This window comes from Gopherus flavomarginatus, chromosome 10 (assembly GCF_025201925.1).
Source record: "Gopherus flavomarginatus isolate rGopFla2 chromosome 10, rGopFla2.mat.asm, whole genome shotgun sequence".
NCBI lineage: Eukaryota > Metazoa > Chordata > Testudines > Testudinidae > Gopherus > Gopherus flavomarginatus.
Window position 1 is genome coordinate 59,838,037 of NC_066626.1, and position 18,173 is coordinate 59,856,209.

At 39.1% G+C, this 18,173-nt stretch overlaps 1 protein-coding gene across 13 annotated transcripts in view; it reads right to left on the reverse strand.

Annotated features, from left to right (window-relative positions):
* Nucleotides 1-601: 601 nt before the first annotated feature.
* Nucleotides 602-18,173, reverse strand: part of KYNU (kynureninase) — an 81,522-nt gene continuing 63,950 nt past the window's right edge. For 3 of the 13 annotated variants that reach the window (XM_050969287.1, XM_050969284.1, XM_050969286.1), the window contains 4 exons: nucleotides 9,766-9,842; nucleotides 8,097-8,182; nucleotides 4,181-4,411; nucleotides 602-943 (listed from right to left, as the gene is read on the reverse strand). In XM_050969287.1, the coding sequence (XP_050825244.1) occupies nucleotides 800-943; nucleotides 4,181-4,411; nucleotides 8,097-8,182; nucleotides 9,766-9,842 (538 nt within the window). In that variant the 3' untranslated portion in view covers nucleotides 602-799. Of the gene's footprint in view, nucleotides 944-4,180; nucleotides 4,412-8,096; nucleotides 8,183-9,765; nucleotides 9,843-14,542; nucleotides 14,621-18,173 lie in introns of those variants that run through there. The other 10 variants (XM_050969285.1, XM_050969288.1, XM_050969289.1 and 7 more) reach the window with 10 other exon arrangements.

Below are 18,173 nucleotides of genomic sequence, written 5' to 3' on the forward strand. Positions count from 1 at the left end.
CCTGACATCTTTAACTTAAGCCATTTCCTAACTGACTTCAGCTAATCTAGTTAATAAGCCTTGTTTAAACCAAAGTGTGTGTTTAAAATCACGGTTATATAAACCAGTAACTTTCTCATGTAGACAAGCCCTGTCTACATGGGTGCAAATATATTACTGTCCTTGAAGGTCTCTCCCTTCATGCTGCTAAAGTGATGTAAAGTGGCTGTATTATAATGAGAATTCACCACTTTGGCCTTTTGAGTGAAACAAAAGCTCAAACTGTTTGTACCATTTGAGATTTCTCAAGCATCAACTAATGACTTTACCAAAACAAGCAGATTTTATTTTTAAAATGTACTTATGATTTATTTAAACAGAACTGATGCCAATTAAAACTGCAAAATAAGTTGCAAACTTTTGGTACATTACTGAAGTAATAAGCCTAATATTTCCATTCTTTGTTATGCATCCTACTGTTATAGTACAATGATATTTTATTTTTTTTTATTTATTGAAGTCTTCACTTGTTCCTCTTCTCAAGCTAATGGAATGAAGCTATAAAATGTTTTAGAAAAGCCCCATTAAAATGTACGGATCATAAGAACTTGTGGAGTCAAAGTCAAGAGGAAATATTAGCTTTAATAAAAAGTACAGTCTGATATAAATAACTATTCAATCACCCCCCCTCCCTTTTTTTGTTGTTGTTGCAAATTGCAGTGAATATAGCCTAGTCTACTAGAAGGACAGAATTGCTCAGAAGAATAAATGCATCTTAGTCAGAAATAGATTAAAAGATACAGCTGAGCCATCAATAAGATCAGGATGTTGCAGCATTGTTTGCTGCTTGTTTTGCAGATGTAATTGCAGATCCCAGGATTTCAATAAATCTGTGTACATCATGGAAAGAATTGTAGAGAGGAACTGGGGCAACACGAAGAGCATTTGGTTCTCGCATGTCACACTGCAAAACAGAAAAGGAATGTTTAATAAATTAATGTCACTTCAAATGTATTTTGAACAAAAAGCTCACCTCTTCCTTGTCTTCATGCAATAACACTAACTGAAAACCAGCCCACTCTCTCTCCCTAAAGTCTGGCTACTGCAGGTTGGGGGAAGAGAGATCCTTTTGTTTGCCAGAAGCTGGGAATGAGTGACAGGGGATGGATCATGTGATGATTACATGTTCTGTTAATTCCCTCTGAGGCACCTGGCACTGGCCACTGTCGGAAGACAGGATACTGGGCTAGATGGACCTTTGCTCTGACCCAGTAGGGCCATTTTTATGTTCTTATGTACATCTTTAAGGTTGAGACAATAAAGATACAATGAATAATGGCATATTAGAAGAACCTAGCTATGGGAGCAAGATTCTGGTCAATGCTGCTACCTCCTTTACACCTCTCTGGTGAAGTAAAGCGCCTCCAGGGAACATCCCCAATGCAGAAACAACATAGGCATCCCTACACACCCTCTCCCTTCTGTGCAGCCCCTGCAATAGGGGGTGTTATGGGGAGTGTCCAGAGCGCTCTGAACTCTGGCTATTTTGTGCTGCAGAGCTGATTTATGCCAGGATCTACACTGGCCCCTGAAGCAGCCCAGAATTAGGAAAGCACTCATCTGGCAAAAAGCCATCTTTGCCCCTCACCCATGGGCTACACTTTCTGGGCTGTGAATTCTGAGAGGCACAGCACTGAATATGGCCCAGATTCTTGATAAAAAGTATGCACAAAGTACAATAGTACATTTTATAATGAAGGTACAAAAATGCCACAAGACTTGCTGTGATTTTGACCTTAAATATTTTGCTGAATAGGATAATCTCCTAAAAATGAAACATTACTGTGTCCCATTGACAAAGCAACAGCATTATGCCCTATGCCCTCTTAAAAGCAGTAATTCCTGGAATTCCTTGGCAGCACCAGAACACATAAGTGTATTCTGCCTACAAGTATTGCCCTTTGGAAATTCAAGTCACCAGCAGAAATAGATCTACTATATCATTTGTATGGCATTAGACTATCATCCCGCCAGCACTTCTAACCTCCAAACACAACACATAATACCTTACATTCAGGCTCTGATACCTTCACTTTTTTTGACCTGTACTCATTGGTTACCAGCATGACTGGCTTTCAGTTGCCTTGCTATCTGAACTCTAGAATATTTCTCTAAGGAGATGACTGTTTTTTATCTCTCTTATCGTATGAATTGCTAACAACAAGGTTCTGGCTTTTTGCAAATCGTTAAAGGAACTGGCTTTATCTGAGAGCTCCTTACTGAGTATTATACATTTTATAGTGTTTTTGTAGTCAAGTTGGTCCCAGGGAGAGAGAGACAAGGTAGATGAAGTAATATCTTTTATTGAATCAACTTCCGTTGGTAGAAGGGGAAAGCTTTTGAGCTTCACAGAGTGCTTCTTCAGATCTAGAGAAAATAACTTTTAGGTTACTAATAAGTGTCAGTTAGAGGAAGATGATCTTGTGGTTTAAGATATCAGGTTTGGGTTTAAATTTCTGACTCAGCCACAGGCTTATTGAGTGACTTTGGGAAGTGACTTCACCTCAATGTCTCAGGCTTCCCATCTGTAAAATGTTTCTGTTTCTTTCTATTTAGATTACAAGCTCATTGGGGCAGGGATGGTCTACTATGTACATAGGCAGCACCTTCCACAGTGCAGCCTTGATTAGATCTGTGTGAATTATTAATTTTTCAGATTCAGTTCTAGAGAAAAAAAAAGAACCCCCCCAAAAAAAAACCTGTTTCAGGGTCAACCCAAACACATTTCAAAAAATATTTCAATGAATTGAAACATTAGAAAAAAATGGTTTCCATTTTAGGAAACTTGAATTGTTTGATTTTATAAGCAAAGGAAATGAAGGGCGAGATTCACAGGGAGACGTAGGTGCCATTCACAAAACAAAGAAGGTGTAGTGATGGTCTCCTTATACTCACTACTTAGGGCACTAACCTGAGAGAGAGACAGGTTTAAATCTTAGCTCTAGGTCAGGGACTTGAAGCCAGGCTTCCTATAGACCAGATGAGGGCCCTAACTACCACGCTACTGGCTATTTTAGGGAGGGTCTCTCTCAGTCTTTCCTGCTGAAGCTATTCCATTTTGTATAAATAATTAAAGCTGTTCATGGGCACATGACTAGTACCCAGGTGTCCCCCTCTACTCAATGAGCACCCAAGCTATAGTGTCATTTTCCCTTACTGGCACTACTTCTTCTTCCTCTTTCAGTTTTGTGAATGGTGCCTACTACCCCTTGTGAATCTAGCTCCCCAAAAAATCAAAATATTTTGGAAATATCATAATTAACCACTTGGACATTTCTATTTCTTCAGCTGAAACAATTTGCCAAAATTAGCACAAATTCATAAAATATTTCAATTGACCTGAATCTGCATTTTTCAGCACCCCCACCCCCCCAAAAAGGATTTCAGCCACAAAATGTCTCCCAACATTAATGCTATTCTCAGTTAATGATAATAAATCAGAGTCGTATAGAACATAGAGAAAAAGAATGATGGTCTGGACAGCCTACAGTCTAGCAGATGAGCTATAAAATGTGGGTAATAACATCCACTTATATACATTTCTTTCAGAGCTAAAGATGAATTATGAAAATATTTTATTATTCCATTTATTCAGTACATAAAAATCCAAAGGCTTTTCTGAATTAGCCACACCTCTTCAATCAACAGAATTAGTCTGGAAATCTCAGGATGTCCTTCTTGTTGAGATTCCTGGCACTTTCCAGATGGGTTGGAAATAGCCTTCCTTTACAGTATATTAACACTGGAACGTTTCATCTTGAGTGGGAGAAAACAGAGCAGTGGTGTATAAAACCACAGACTGTTTGTTTATGGTGTCTGTGGGGGGTGAGGAAGAGGGGAAATGTGAAGTGAGGGGGAAGTTATCCAAACATTTCTAAACCTGCAAAAAGAGTTTGTTCAAGTTTAGGGTGAAAAAAATCATATTGTTGTAATCTGAATATTGATAAAGCTTCCTTTTTATTATAAATAAGAAATTTATCCTCTGTAGGCCTGATCCAAAGCCTATTGAAATTAACCAGGGTCTTTCTCAGGTCTTATACGAAATTATACAGGAATAATAACAAAAATGGTTAACTCAGTGCAGTAGAGTCATAAAACAACGCATGGGAAAATCAGCAGCAGGGAAGACTGATTTACTCACAGCTACTCCTCTTTTTTCCAGTTCTTTAAATACAGATTTGATTGGAACAGAAAAAACTAGTGTGAGCTGGCATCCTCTTTCCTCAGTCTGAGGTGGTGTGATTATTTTTACAAAGGGTTTCTCTGGATTTGCTTTATCCTCACTGTAGTAATGCTTTATCAGATACTCCAAGTAACCTGTTAGCAGAATGGATTTCCTTCTTAGTGCTTTCATTGTAGTTTGACCAAAGACCTAAGAGGAAGTAAATAATTAGAAAGATAATCCATTGCTGCAGTTGGAAACAGAAACAATAAAACAGAAACCTTCCAAAGAGGGAGGAGGCCATTTTTGTCCTTTTCAATAATTTTAATTATTTCAAGAGCCACACTATTCTGAGGCCTGGATTCTTCTATCTTTAATAATTAAGTATTAGCTTTCTCTGTAAGTAGTGCCACTAGAACCAAGTAGTAACATGCTACCCAGTGTAAATGAGGGTAGCAGAACTGAGCCTTAGAAGGCCATACAAGACTATGGACTTTAAGGGCCAGATGTAAAGGGTCTCCTTATCTGCTGCTGCAATAGTTCTGATCACATTTACCTATGCACATGGGAATCTGAACACAAAAATCAAGTGGCTAGTAGGGCAGGTATCTGGTTTGTGAATAAATATTGTCCATAAAGGCTCCGTAGTGCCACTAGAATAAAAAATATGGGTGCTGGACCAGGACTAAGAATGAAAACAGCAGTTTCAAAAATCATGGGTCAGGCCCTGGAACATCTTGATATCGGCTTAAAAACCATGAGGTTTTTTTTTTTTAAATAATACATTTTGAGTCCATTTTACTTGCCTTCTGGTCTTTGGAGCATTTAGGATTCATGTTTTTAAGCTTTTCCCCACAACCACGATGTTTGAAAAAAACCTGTTTCTTTCTTCTTTTCTATCTTTTAAAAAAAGGCTCTTAAAACACCATTTCCTGGACTCATGTAAGACAAACTCCACATTCCACAAGACTCATGATATAATTCTAATAGGTGGTGACACTACTTAACCCTGTTGCCACACTGAGGAGGACAAACAGTATTGCCAAAATCTGTGAGGAATAAAAAGGAAACATATCGCTCTCACTCTCCCCACTGGCAGGGCATGTGGGACGGCTCAGTTAAGGAGGACAATTGAAAATATGATCTTAAGACCAAGTTTAAAAACAAAACAAAACACAATATTTTGTTTGTGCATGTTGCAGGGGCAAATGGCAGAATAAACTTCCAAGTACTGATTGTCTGAAAATCAGATAGTTAAATCTAAGGCCAGATTCCAGACCCTACATTTTAATTTATTTCATTGCAGCTGATTGTGGCCTCTAATGATCTCAGACTTAAAAATGAAACCCTGAGGGAGAAATTTCAGAATAGTATTTAAAATCATACTACATTATAATATGAAAATAAAGTGATTACAGGAAGAGATAGCCGAGAGATCCCACTTAATTTACTGCATGCTGTCTGGAGAGTCTGAATAACCACAGGCCATTGACTCCAATACTATTGTGGAGTAACCTGATCTAAAATACAGCTGAAATGACACATCTCCTGTATGCAGTGGTGTGCAAGATGCAGCTGGTCAGGCAGAGGCCTTGCAGGGAAATGCTGCTGCAGTGGAGGTGGATATAGAATGTGGAAGGGGAAGGAATGGATCAGCACCTCTATGGACGGAAAACCTGTAACTAGAACTGCTCCTGTGCAGGAGGTATACAAAAGACTTTGCTGGAGCTACTGGGTTTACAGGATGAGCAGGATTCTTCATCCCTCTCTTAGGTTTCTAGTAGAAAGCCTGGTTACTCAGGTTTTGTTCAAGGAATATTTACCATCTGAGTGGACTTTTTCAAAAAGCTTTTTTTTTTTAAATGTGGCCATGGAGATCTTCCCACCACACGCACTTTAATCCACAAAAGGGAACAACTAGTGCCATAACAGTCACTTCAAGCATTATTGAGGCTTCAGCACTTGCAGTTTTCATTGTTTTCATTGGAAACACTGCCTTCTGCTTAATGTGTCCCAGTGCAGGATGGCATACAATTTCACAAGCCATCTCTTGCCAGACATGGAAACTATTCTGTTTCCCACTGTCCTAGAGCAATTAGCACTGGGAAATCCTGTCTGTGCCAAAAGGGTAATGCAGGCATGAAAAGGGGAGTCAGTGGAATACGATCAGCTATCGCCCTTTGAGACTCCCTGAGGTGGGCTAAATTACATTCACCCACACAAACTGGAGCAGTGACAATCTGGGTCATAGCAGAGCTGCTTTTAGCTTATCTCTAAGGTCACTTAAAGTTTAAAAATATATTGAAAGTTTAAGGACTAACAAAATAAATTCTCAAACAGAACAAGAAGTATTTCTGTGACCTTTTGCAGTCCTTCAGTTTAGTATGTAATGCTGGAGAGAAAAGATAGCCTCAGCTGGCAATTTTCTGACTTTAATGTTTTGTTTTGTACATGTCTAAGATACTTTTGTTTTTCATAACAAACAGATGAAAATATAGTGTGAGGGGGCTGGTTTTTTGTTCCAGAATTGGCTTCACCAGTACAACTAGTGCTAATAAAATGATTTTGGAAAATATTTTCAAAAATTATACCCCGTTCAGACTGGACACAGAACATTGCTAACCAAGATTGTTTTAAGTCCGTGTTTTAAAAATGGTTTCTGAAGTTTGAGAGTATTGCAGCATAGAGAAAGCTATACATAATTGCACCTTTCATCCACAAATCATCCCTGAATGATTGAGAATCATTTGTACAGGGATAAATTCACCCATCAGACAATGCAGCTGTGTCTGGAGATGAAATGTGGCAATATGCGACTGCACACAGGACATATAAAGAGGTTCTGAATGTTTTCCTAAATGGGCTGAATTCTGTTCTCAGTGTCTGATCATGGGACCTTTTGTGCATGGATTACTCCCATTCTACCATCACAGAAAAAAATTCCCTTCCCTTGGCCATCAGAGGGGGCACTCTTCTGGTTCAGGAATTAATACAGGAGGATATAGTATGGAGTGTGTGGGCCACGGAGACGCAAGTCATCCTTCCACTGCTCTTATGTACTTCCTAAGTAAACTAACAGCTCCAGGCTGTAATTCTTTTCCACTCGCAAACCCTGTAGTGGTAATCCCTCTTTGAGGATGCTGCCAGGGAATAAAGGAGGTGGATTTCCAGAGCCAGTTCAACCACCCAAGATTCATGACACTGGGTGGCCAGGTCCTGTTTCTTCCATATTGAACAAATCTCACCCTCCTGACAAACGAATTAAGAAGAAACTCTGTGCAGAGTTTCCTGCAGCTTTCACAGGTAAACTGCAGTGAGGCACAATCTGCCCATCAGTTACACCAATGTGAATCTGGAGGAACTCCACTGAACACAGCAAAGTAAGGTGAAGTCAGAAGGAGACAGTCTGGAGCTAGGGATGAGTAACTGAGAGCAGAATTTGGCTCTGCACGTTAAGGACATTGAAACATTTGAAGTAAAATGTCAAACCAGGCAAGTCCAATGAAGCCTGAAATCAAATAAAATCTTGTATGATTCTGGGTTTTAAGTCCCACCAACAAATACTCCTAAGATTCATTTTATTCTTTTGGCAAAGGAAGATAAAATGATTCTGTTAAAAATCTCACCTGGAAAAGATCAGTTTTGCCACAATGATTTTGTACCCATCTGGTTTTATTTTCATTTTGAGTTCTTGTATTCAGATCAACCCAAAATGTAAAACAAGTGTGGGGTTGCCAATAGAAAGGTTTGTGAAAAGTCAACCATATCTCTCATAACCACATGTAGTGCTGGTCTAAATTTTACATTTTTAAAGAAAGACAATATTGATGAAAAATCTAAGATTCCATTCTTCAATTTGTAGATTCTTAAAATTCATAGGAATATAACTACCTACCTCTAAACTAGCATGCAGTGCACAGACCAATAAAATTGGAGGATTTGATAACCGAAATCCATTGATTCCAGGACTTAGTTGCAATTCTGGAAAATGAATAACTTCTGTTAGTTTTATTTTTTTATTTGTTTTATTCATTAGGCCAAACCTTGACTTTTCATTCAATTGAAACTTTCATTAAGGTCAGTGGGACCTTAGGATTTGGTTCATTATCAGGGAATATGTTTACTCCACTTGAAGCTACTATTCTTCACATTGGAGGTACTCAAATTTTATCAACTGTAGGTTACATCAGCAGCTTTCCAGGAGCCAGAGGACTGCAATTAATTTTCATATAATTGAATATATTAACATTGCCTTTAGGCCTGATTCCCTTCTCACACTGGTGTAAACTACAAGCATCTCAACTGAAGTCAGTGTAGTATAAAAGGAGTACAAAACCACAATAATTGAGAGGAGACTCAAGCTTTTTAGCTTGAATATGAATAAGTGGCTTGTGGAGACTGCAGATTGCAGTGGCCCATCTTGAGCTAAACAAAGTCCACTTGGATCAAATGGAATATCACATACAAGGGAGATGTAGTGTCCATAAACCCTTTTAGGCCACTACAGAACTTGGGGGAGCAATTGACTTCCAGGCCAGATTTCGGTTACCACTGCTTTAGGAAAATTTCATGTGATCTCTCTTATCTTTGCAGTGCAAGCACCAGAGCTCTTTCAATGGAAGGGAACACTTCTCACTCACTGTGAGAACTTAATAAACTCATATAATTTTTGCCTATCTTCCTCCCGTGAACTGACCCTACAAAAGCACTTCAAGACCAGCCTTTTGTGAGTAGGAACCCAAAGGAGAGGGAATGGAGAGTGTCTGAGGTGACAGATTTCATTTTTTATGCTTTAGAAGATGACATGTCTGATAATGGCTCTCCAGCAAGACTAGCTCAGTCCCTCTCTAGACGTTTGGCCAGAATCCTTGCAGTATCTCAAAGAGAGGACTGAGGCCAGCAGTGTTGACCCAAAGTCACACTGGCAAGGACTCACATGGTAAAAGCACAAAGCAAGTTTTTAACCCTCCTGCAGGCTGAGGTCTCCTCTAAAATGGGGTTGGAGGAAAGACTGACCTCCAGATATATTAGGTACTCCTGTGTGTCCATACACAAGGCTAGAACACAGACATTTCACTTCTTTTGTAATAGATCAATGTTTTATTTTATACCTCATTAAGTTCTAGCTTGGAGTAGATGGCTCTTTTCACTTAGGGCCAGATTCTGCCTCTTTTATTCATGTTTCCCATTCATTCCAATGGAACAACTCCCACTATAAAGTACTACTTAATATGAAGAAGGAAATCTAGTAAGGTAAGTCAGGTGCTTTTGAAAATTTTACCCATAGTCCAAGTTTGAATTTTTGAAAGGCCTTTTTAGTGTGTTTGTTTGATCAAACCATCCTGAAGCAAACAACTAGATTGACATGTCAGTGGATCAAATTTATTACATCTGTTACTTCATTGCCTTCAGTGAAGCTGCACAACATATGGGATGAATTTGGCCTTAATAGATTTAACACCAGTGAGCAAATATAAAGTCTTATCATTTCTATTCAAAATAATAGTGAACAGCAATGCATGCAAGTTCTAAATCATGTGACATATTTAAAGAAGTATACATACTGTTTTCCATGAGAAATCTAGTTTTGAATTCATGACCCCACCAGCCTATTAGCCTAAAACATAACACGAAAAAAAAACTGAAAAAACAACAAAATCATGCACTGATATATTTGAAATCTGACATGAGAGTTACTAAATAGTTTCTGATACACTAATCAAATATTATCCTAAATACAGTAAGTTATGGGGTTAGCTGACATTAACAACTTATTTATGTGACTTGGCAATTTCTGTTTAATACTGAAAGATGATATTTATTATAGTTTTCAACCAATCAATCTGTTGGGACTCTATTAATGTTCATTTTGTCTAAATTCATCTTACAAACTGAAAAATAAAGCAGAAATATTTCCAGTGTTATGTTCCTAATGGCTAAAAGGACAAACACAAATCTGCTTTGGTAAATACTGAAAACCAAAGGACATTATAAATCTGACGTAAATCCACAAAAGCAAAGATATGAACAGCAAACAAAAGATAGACAAAGAGGCCTCTGAGTAAAGGTTGCAGTTGTTTCTCGTTCTATTGCCATGTTGTGCTGATGTGAATCCCAACTTGGCAATAAGATTTTAGATTAAGAAACTGGGTTTATTACTCAACAATATGACCCATTTTTTAATGAAATTTAGTCCCATTTAATTGATAACTATATTTTTGAGACAATATTCTGAAGACATTTCAGGGTGGGTTTTTTTTTTCTAAAATAGAAATATTGCAGAAATTTAAATAAAATATGAAAACATAAAATTTGAAGTTTTTCATCAAATATTTTGCACTGACCAAGTATTTACTATGAACCAGTTCATGGCCCAGTTCATGTGGTCATACAAGGATATGAGGGGAGTCAGACAATCCTACCTCACCTCGTGTGTGGTCTCTGTAGACCTGGGGTCTCAGCACAAAGGGTTAAACTGGTGCTGATTACCCAGTACACATCTCTAAGCAACTAGGTGGCTTTGTTTTCTGTGGCTCCATCTTCACCATGCCAGCCAGCACAGTTGAGCTATCATTGTGTTGAAGGCTAGAGTGCGTGTGTAATTTGCTGATATCAAGAGCTAGTAGCAAATTACTTTCCCCTGGAGCAAACAAGGAGGGAAGGAACTGTGCTTCTCTGCACTACTCCTGGAAAGGCCTAGCCACATGTTGCCAATTAAAAAGGCCAAACTGTAAAAGTCCAAGACAGATGGGACTAGATTGGTGAGTCACACTGTATGTAAAGAATTGTTATACAATCTATGTACAGTGCCAAGTAAAATGCTTACTTGTTATTTCTGGATAATATGGGTTTATATTTCTCCCCTATGAATAGATCCATCATTATCTCATTGTATTATATAAAGCAGACGTGAAATAATATATAGCTAAAGAATAGTCTTACTATTCAAAGTCACATGGAAATCAACAATGAAATCATCCATTCATTTCAATAATTTTTTGTCAAAAATAATATATTTCAAATAAAAATAATAAAAGCTATTGCCCAAAAAACTCAGATGCTGATGCTTTAAATAATAAAAAATGCATCAACTGTTTTATAGTATTTTACAGTATCTTTCCTCTATAATAGTTTACCATAAAACACAATATTACACAATGATATTATAATAAAATCCCATTGAAATTAATGGTGCAAGTATTCCATTCATTCCAATAGGCTTAACATAGCAAAAAAACAAACATGAAGTATACTACGTAGAATAATAGTGTATAGTAAGGTTAAAAAAATAATAAAGAGCAATTTACTTGTTGAGCCATGCCATGCACTCATTCCTCAGGCAACAGAACCATAGACACAACAGGAGTACTGTCCAAATAAAGAATGATGAAGGACTACATTCCTGGACTTCAGGTTTTAGTTCAGGTGAGATTCCAAAAGCTTGGTGTTGTACCTAAACTTATTGACTGTGTGCAACTGGTCTAGAACAGGACCTCTCCTGTGGTTTGCCATGTCTAGAACTTGGAAACTGAAATTTTAGAAATTGACTAAAGTTTGGTGATAGAAATGGATGAAATTTAAAGGTGATGTAATTTTTTTAAAAAACGTTTTGCCTGTCCCTACCATTACTAAAACACTGACAAGCTACATTTCTTTTTGCTGTTCTAGAACTCCATGGGCATCATACATGATGGGTGTTTAGATACAATTCTGGTTATATACCATCATCAATCCAATTTTTCCTATGGATGTCATTTGTTTCGTTTGTATCAACAGGATTCAAAGAGGTTTTATATTTATAAACACACACAATCTTTAAAAATTAGTAATTTACAGTTAATAATTTTCTGTGAAAAAAATTGAAATCAGGACTGCCACTTGTATACCAAATTTCAACGTGTTATGATGTGAAATAGCGAGGTTTTAAATCCTAAATATAAGGGTTTTTTAATGCATAGTAAAAATAATAGGCAGTAAAATTGCACAGTAAGATGAGGTAGTAAAATTTCTTACTAAAGAGTAGCTACTCTGCATGCAAAGTGGATATTCTGAAAGGCATTAGTTATTTCAAACATTCTTGTTTTCAAAATACCAAGGCACCAGCTTATAACTTTCTATTTCAAATCTGAGCCATGATTTTGGCAAAATCTTTTAATATCAAAATGCGTGAAATGACAAAAAACTTGGGTTTTTTATGTTCCTGTACTTAAAGTAATTTGTCCCCAGCCAAGTTGGGGAATTAAATTGTGTCAGGAGAACTAGCTGTTGTAAACCAGGCATGACTGTTTTACAAACCGTGATAAAAAAAGCTTTTGACATTAGAGGAGAGACTTGTTCTGGAAACATGCTTTAATAATTTCATTTGGGAACTGACTCTTACTGGATATTTGCCCATATGGTTATTTACACATATAGGTACAACCAGGCCGGAGATTTGTCACATTTTATTATAACACAATTTGAAATGGCCGTTCCAGCTTTGTATGTGTATTTGTGTTTCTGATATGTGTTGGATTATTAGCCTTCTGACATCCCACAAACAGCTAGAGAACATACAGCTTCTCAAGATTGCCCTGTCAATATGCTTCGGCACTGAGAACCTCTCAGGGTGAGAAGGTATTTCAGCCCATGGATCAAATGGACATAGAGACGAACAGCTGAGCTTGTCAAAAATCAGTGCTAATTAGAATGGTGTTTTTTGTGAGAAGTACATGTAATCACATAACCGTACTTAGAGCTAAATTTTTTTTTGTTTTTTTTTTTAAGTAAAAATAATTCCATTAAAAAGGGAAAGCACTTTGGCACATTTTGTCTCTAAAATAAAGCAGGAATCCTAATGTTCCTACAAGAAAGAATATTTTGGGGTATTTTTACTATCTTCTGAGATATACACATCACTACTTCTTAAATGTTTAATACGCTGGGTTAATGCACATTGTTACTTGCCCAAGTTCATGACACAAATAAGGCAAGTAATTAAAGATCATTAAACATATTTCATTGGTCTTGTTTTACCTGAAAACGTTCTTCCATTTTAGAAATCAAGAGGCATAGACAGATTTATGGAGGGGAAAAATTATGCCAGATAGGCGCATCAGCCTCTCATTTGTTCCTATTTCTTTTAAGCACATTTACACCAGGGAACAATCCCTTCAGTAAGTATTTTTATTTAGCTCAGTTTTTTCTCACATCTGTGTGTGTTAGACAGAAGCGCTGGGCATTCATAACTCGAGTCTTTTCGTTTGTAGTTGCATTAATGATGCAAGAGTGTGGGATATAATGATCACTGTGTATATGCAGTGAAGACATCAAAGAAGATCCAGTTAAAGAACATAGAAGAAATTAAAAAAAATTCCTTTGACCTTTGCTTCTAAGTAACAGATGATTATGCAACTCATTTATAATTTACAATCTGAAGAAACATGTGGTTCATTTGCCTTCTTTTTTTGGGGGTGGGGGGGAACCCTCTCAAAACTGTTGAGCAGTGATACAGAAAACAAGCAAACACTGTTAACACAGCCTGACTTTCATAATCCAGGACAAAGCTTTCTATGAACCATTCTGTCATCATATTTTGTGAGAAATCATTTTAAATGTCCATGGGAAAGTATGCTAAAAGATATAACAGGAAAATAACAGTGTAGAATTTATGACACTAAATATTAAACTCTCAAACTTCACTATGTATGGAGTATAATGGTCTTCTTTTACTAGTCAGATCACATCCTTGCCTAGAAATGTCTTATGTCTTACTCAGACGATATAGAAATACTATATTATTGGATTTATATAGTGTATCTATGCTTGGCTTTTTAATCCTAATATCTGAATGGATTAAGAAAATGAAAAAAAAGTAGGTAGGCAAACCAAATAAGGAGAAAAAGACAAAAGGCTTGTCCCTCCCCCTCTACCCTGCCAAACCTTTGCCCATTCTTAAAAGTAAACTTAAGATTTTAAGAATTGAAAACATTGGATCCTGTCTTTCAACATACTGTCTTCTACTAACCAGAAGGGAACACAATCAGTAATGCTGGAAATCTCATGAGAAAGTCTAGTCTATAGAGCTGATCAAGACATTTCAGAATTCAAAATTCTCATGAAAAAAATATGAAATTTTCACAAAAAATATTCCTGTCAATTTTGACAAGCTCAATTGTTCTCATGAGATTTTCAGCCCACTTTTGCTGACCCAAGAGATGTGCGCAGTTTGGAAATGTATCTGAATTTTTAAATTCTTATCTGAAGAAAACAAGAACTCTGAACCTCTTGTGATGCTCCCATCATTAGAAAAAAATCCTTATTTTCTCACGATTAACAATTGCTAAGAGGAGAGTTACTTACCTGTAACTGGAGGTTCTTCAAGATGCGTGGTCCCTATCTGTATTCCACTGTGAGCGGTTATGCATTCACATCATGCACCTGGAGTCAGAGAATTTGAAAGTAGTGTCCGTTGGTTGGTGAATGTGCCCTAGCTCACCTTGTGTCTCTAACAAAATTGATAAATGGTGGTATGGACTGATCACTTCTTCAGTTCCTTTTCCACCACAAATCAGCTAAGATCCAAAGTTGGGGGGAGGGTGTGTAATGGAATAAAGATAGAGACCACATGTTTGAAGAGCCTCCAGTTACAGTAAGTAACCTTCTCTTCTTCTTCGAGTGATGGCCCCTATTGTATTCAACTGTGGGTGATTGACAAGAAGTACCCAAGTAGGGGGAGGGTGCATGGAGGAAGACAGTAGTATTGATCAGAGAACAGCCATCCCACAGGTGGCATCAGCAACTAAGTCCTGTACCAGGGCATAATCCTTACAAATGTGTGGCTGGAGCTCCACGTGGCTGCTTTACAACTATCCTAGGAGGGTGAGCCCTGAAGAAACACTATGGTAATTGCTTGAGCTCTAGTGGAGTGAGCTCATACCCTGTAGGGGGAGGGACATTTGATTGCTGAGAGAGTAGAATGCAACCAGATATCCATTTGGAAATTCTCTGGGTAGAGATGGTATGCCCTCTGACTCTCCCCACTATAGCAACAGTCTCAAGGACTTCCTGACTGGTTTTGTTCTCTGTGGGTAAAAGGCTAGGGCTTGTTGACCATTGCACAAACATGCGGTTTCAGGAAGAATACAGGTAAGTGAATGGATTGGTTAAGGTAAAATTCCAAAATCACTTTAGGATAAATTTGGGGTGTAGGTGTAAAGAAACTTTATCTTTGTGGAACACAGCATATGGTGGGTCTGTCATCATTGTTACAAGTTCACTGACCCTCCTCACCAATGTGATGGCTACAAGAAAGGTGACCTTCATGGAGAGGAGCCTTTAGCAAGTAGCTAAACACTCGAAAAGGCGGGCATTGTTAATACTGAAAGAACAAGATATAAGTTCCATTGGGCCACAGTCTTTTGAGGAAGTGGGAAAGTTCTTATCAGGTCTTTCCAGAAATGATTGGTTAGTGGGTGTGTGGAAATAGTGTAGCTTCAGTTGGTGGATGGAATGCACTGATTGCCGCTAAGTGGATTTGCAAAGAGCTGAGGGAGAGACTCAGTGTCTCCAAAGATAGAATATAGTCTAAGGGTACGTCTACACTATGGGATTACTCTGATTTTACATAAACCAGTTTTGTAAAACAGATTGTATAAAGTCGAGTGCATGCGACCACACTAAGCACATTAATTCGGTGGTGTGCGTCCATGGTCCGAGGCTAGCGTCGATATCCGGAGCTGTGGGTAGCTATTCCGTAGCTATCCCATAGTTCCCGCAGTCTCCCCCGCCCCTTGGAATTCTGGGTTGAGATCCCAGTGCCTGATGGGGCAAAAATCATTGTCGCAGGTGTTTCTGGGTAAATGTCGTCAGTCATTCCTTCCTCTGGGAAAGCAACGGCAGACAATCATTTTGCGCCCTTTTTCCCTGGATTGCCCTGGTGGACGCCATAGCATGGCAACCATGGAGCCCGTTCAGCTTTTTTTTTACTGTCACCATATGTCTACCTGATGCCTCTGACAGAGGCGATACTGCAGCGCTACACAGCAGCATTCACTTGCTTTTGCATGATAGCAGAGATGATTATCAGTCGTTCTGTACCATCTGCTGCCATTGTAAATTGGCAATGGGAGGATGGTTATCTGTCGTTCTGTACTGTCTGCTGCTATCATGGGTGCCCCTGGCTTAGGTCGGCTGGGGGCGCAAACGCAAAAATGAGAATGACTCCCCAAGTCAATCCCTCCTTTATGGTATCTAAAAATAGAGTGAGTCCTGCCTAGAATATGGGGCAAGTGTACTAGAGAACCAGTGTATCAGAGAGCACAGCTGCTCCATGTCAGATCCCACAGAAATGACGAGCTGCATGTCATTCATGGGGGTTGCCCCTGCAACAACTCCACCCGTTGCTTCCCTCCTCCCCAACCTTCCTGGGCTACCGTGGCAGTGTCCCCCTCATTTGTGTCACGAAGTTATAAAGAATGCAGGAATAAGAAACAGTGATTTGTTAGTGAGATAAGATGAGGGGGGGCCCGCTGCTATGACAGTCCAGGCAGAATATTAAGCGGTGCGGGGGAGAGAAGCCCAGCATCCCACTGCTATGATAGTCCAGGCAGTACAGAATCTTTTCTTTACACAGGAAAGGAAAGGGGCTGATGGAGCTCAGCCCCCAGTTGCTATGATGAGGACGGTTACCAGCCGTTCTGTACCATCTACTGGGAATGACCGGGAATCATTCCTATTTTTACCCAGGCGCCCCTGGCCAGCCTCACCTGAGGCCAGCCAGGAGCACTCACAGGCTGATGACAAGGACGGCTAGTAGTCCTACTGCACCATCTGCCACTGGGGAGGGGAGAGGAGCGGATACTGCTTTTCACTGCAGCAGCATCGCGTCTACCAGCAGCATTCAGTAGACATAGAGTGACATTGAAAGAAGTCAAGAAACGATTTCTTTCCATTTTCTTTCACGTGGGGGGAAGGGAGTAAATTGTCAAGCTATACCCTGAACCACGCCGGACAATGTGTTTGAACCTACAGGCATTGGGAGCTCAGCCAAGAATGTAAATATTTTTCTGAGACTGCTGGAGTCCTCAGTACCCCCTCCCTCCCTCCATGACTGTCCATTTGATTCTTTGGCTTTACGTTACACTTGTCATGCAGCACTTTGTAGCCTGGAGGTTTTTTTCCAACGCTTTGGCATTTCATCTTCTGTAACGGAGCTCTGATAGAACAGATTTGTCTCCCCATACAGCGATCAGATCCAGTATCTCCCGTACAGTCCATGCTGGAGCTCTTTTTGGATTTGGGACTGCATCGCCACCCATGCTGATCAGAGCTCCACGCTGGCCAAACAGGAAATGAAATCCAAAAATTCGCGGGGCTTTTCCTGTTTACCTGGCCACTGCATCCGAGTTCAGATTGCTGTCCAGAGCGGTCACAGTGGTGCACTGTGGGATACCGCCTGGAGCCCAATACCGTCGATCTGCCGCCACACTAACCCTAATCCGATATGGTAATACCGATTTTAGCGCTAATCCTCTCGTTGGGGAGGAAACAGAAACCGATTTAAAGAGCCCTTTATATTGATATAAAGGGCCTCGTAGTGTGGACGGGTACAGTATTAAATAGGTTTAACGCTGCTAAAATCGGTTTAAACGCGTAGTGTAGACCAGGCCTAAGAAAGTAGAATATACATCTCTTCTGGTAGAACGGTTTTATCCAGGGGAGGTCCTTGATGGTATTCTAGACCTCCCAGGGGAACCCTGAGGCATGAAGCCAGGACTCTCTTTGCATAACAATGGCAATAGCCATGGGCTATAGAGGTAGTATCAGCCACATTGTCTACAGATTGGAGGACAGTTCTGGCTATTAACTAACTTTCTTCTATCAGAGTTTGGAAACTAGTATGATCCTGCTGTGGGAGGCCATTGTCGAATTCCTCAAATTAAGTATAGTTTAGGAAATAATATTTAGCCAATAGCACTTGATAATTGGCTAT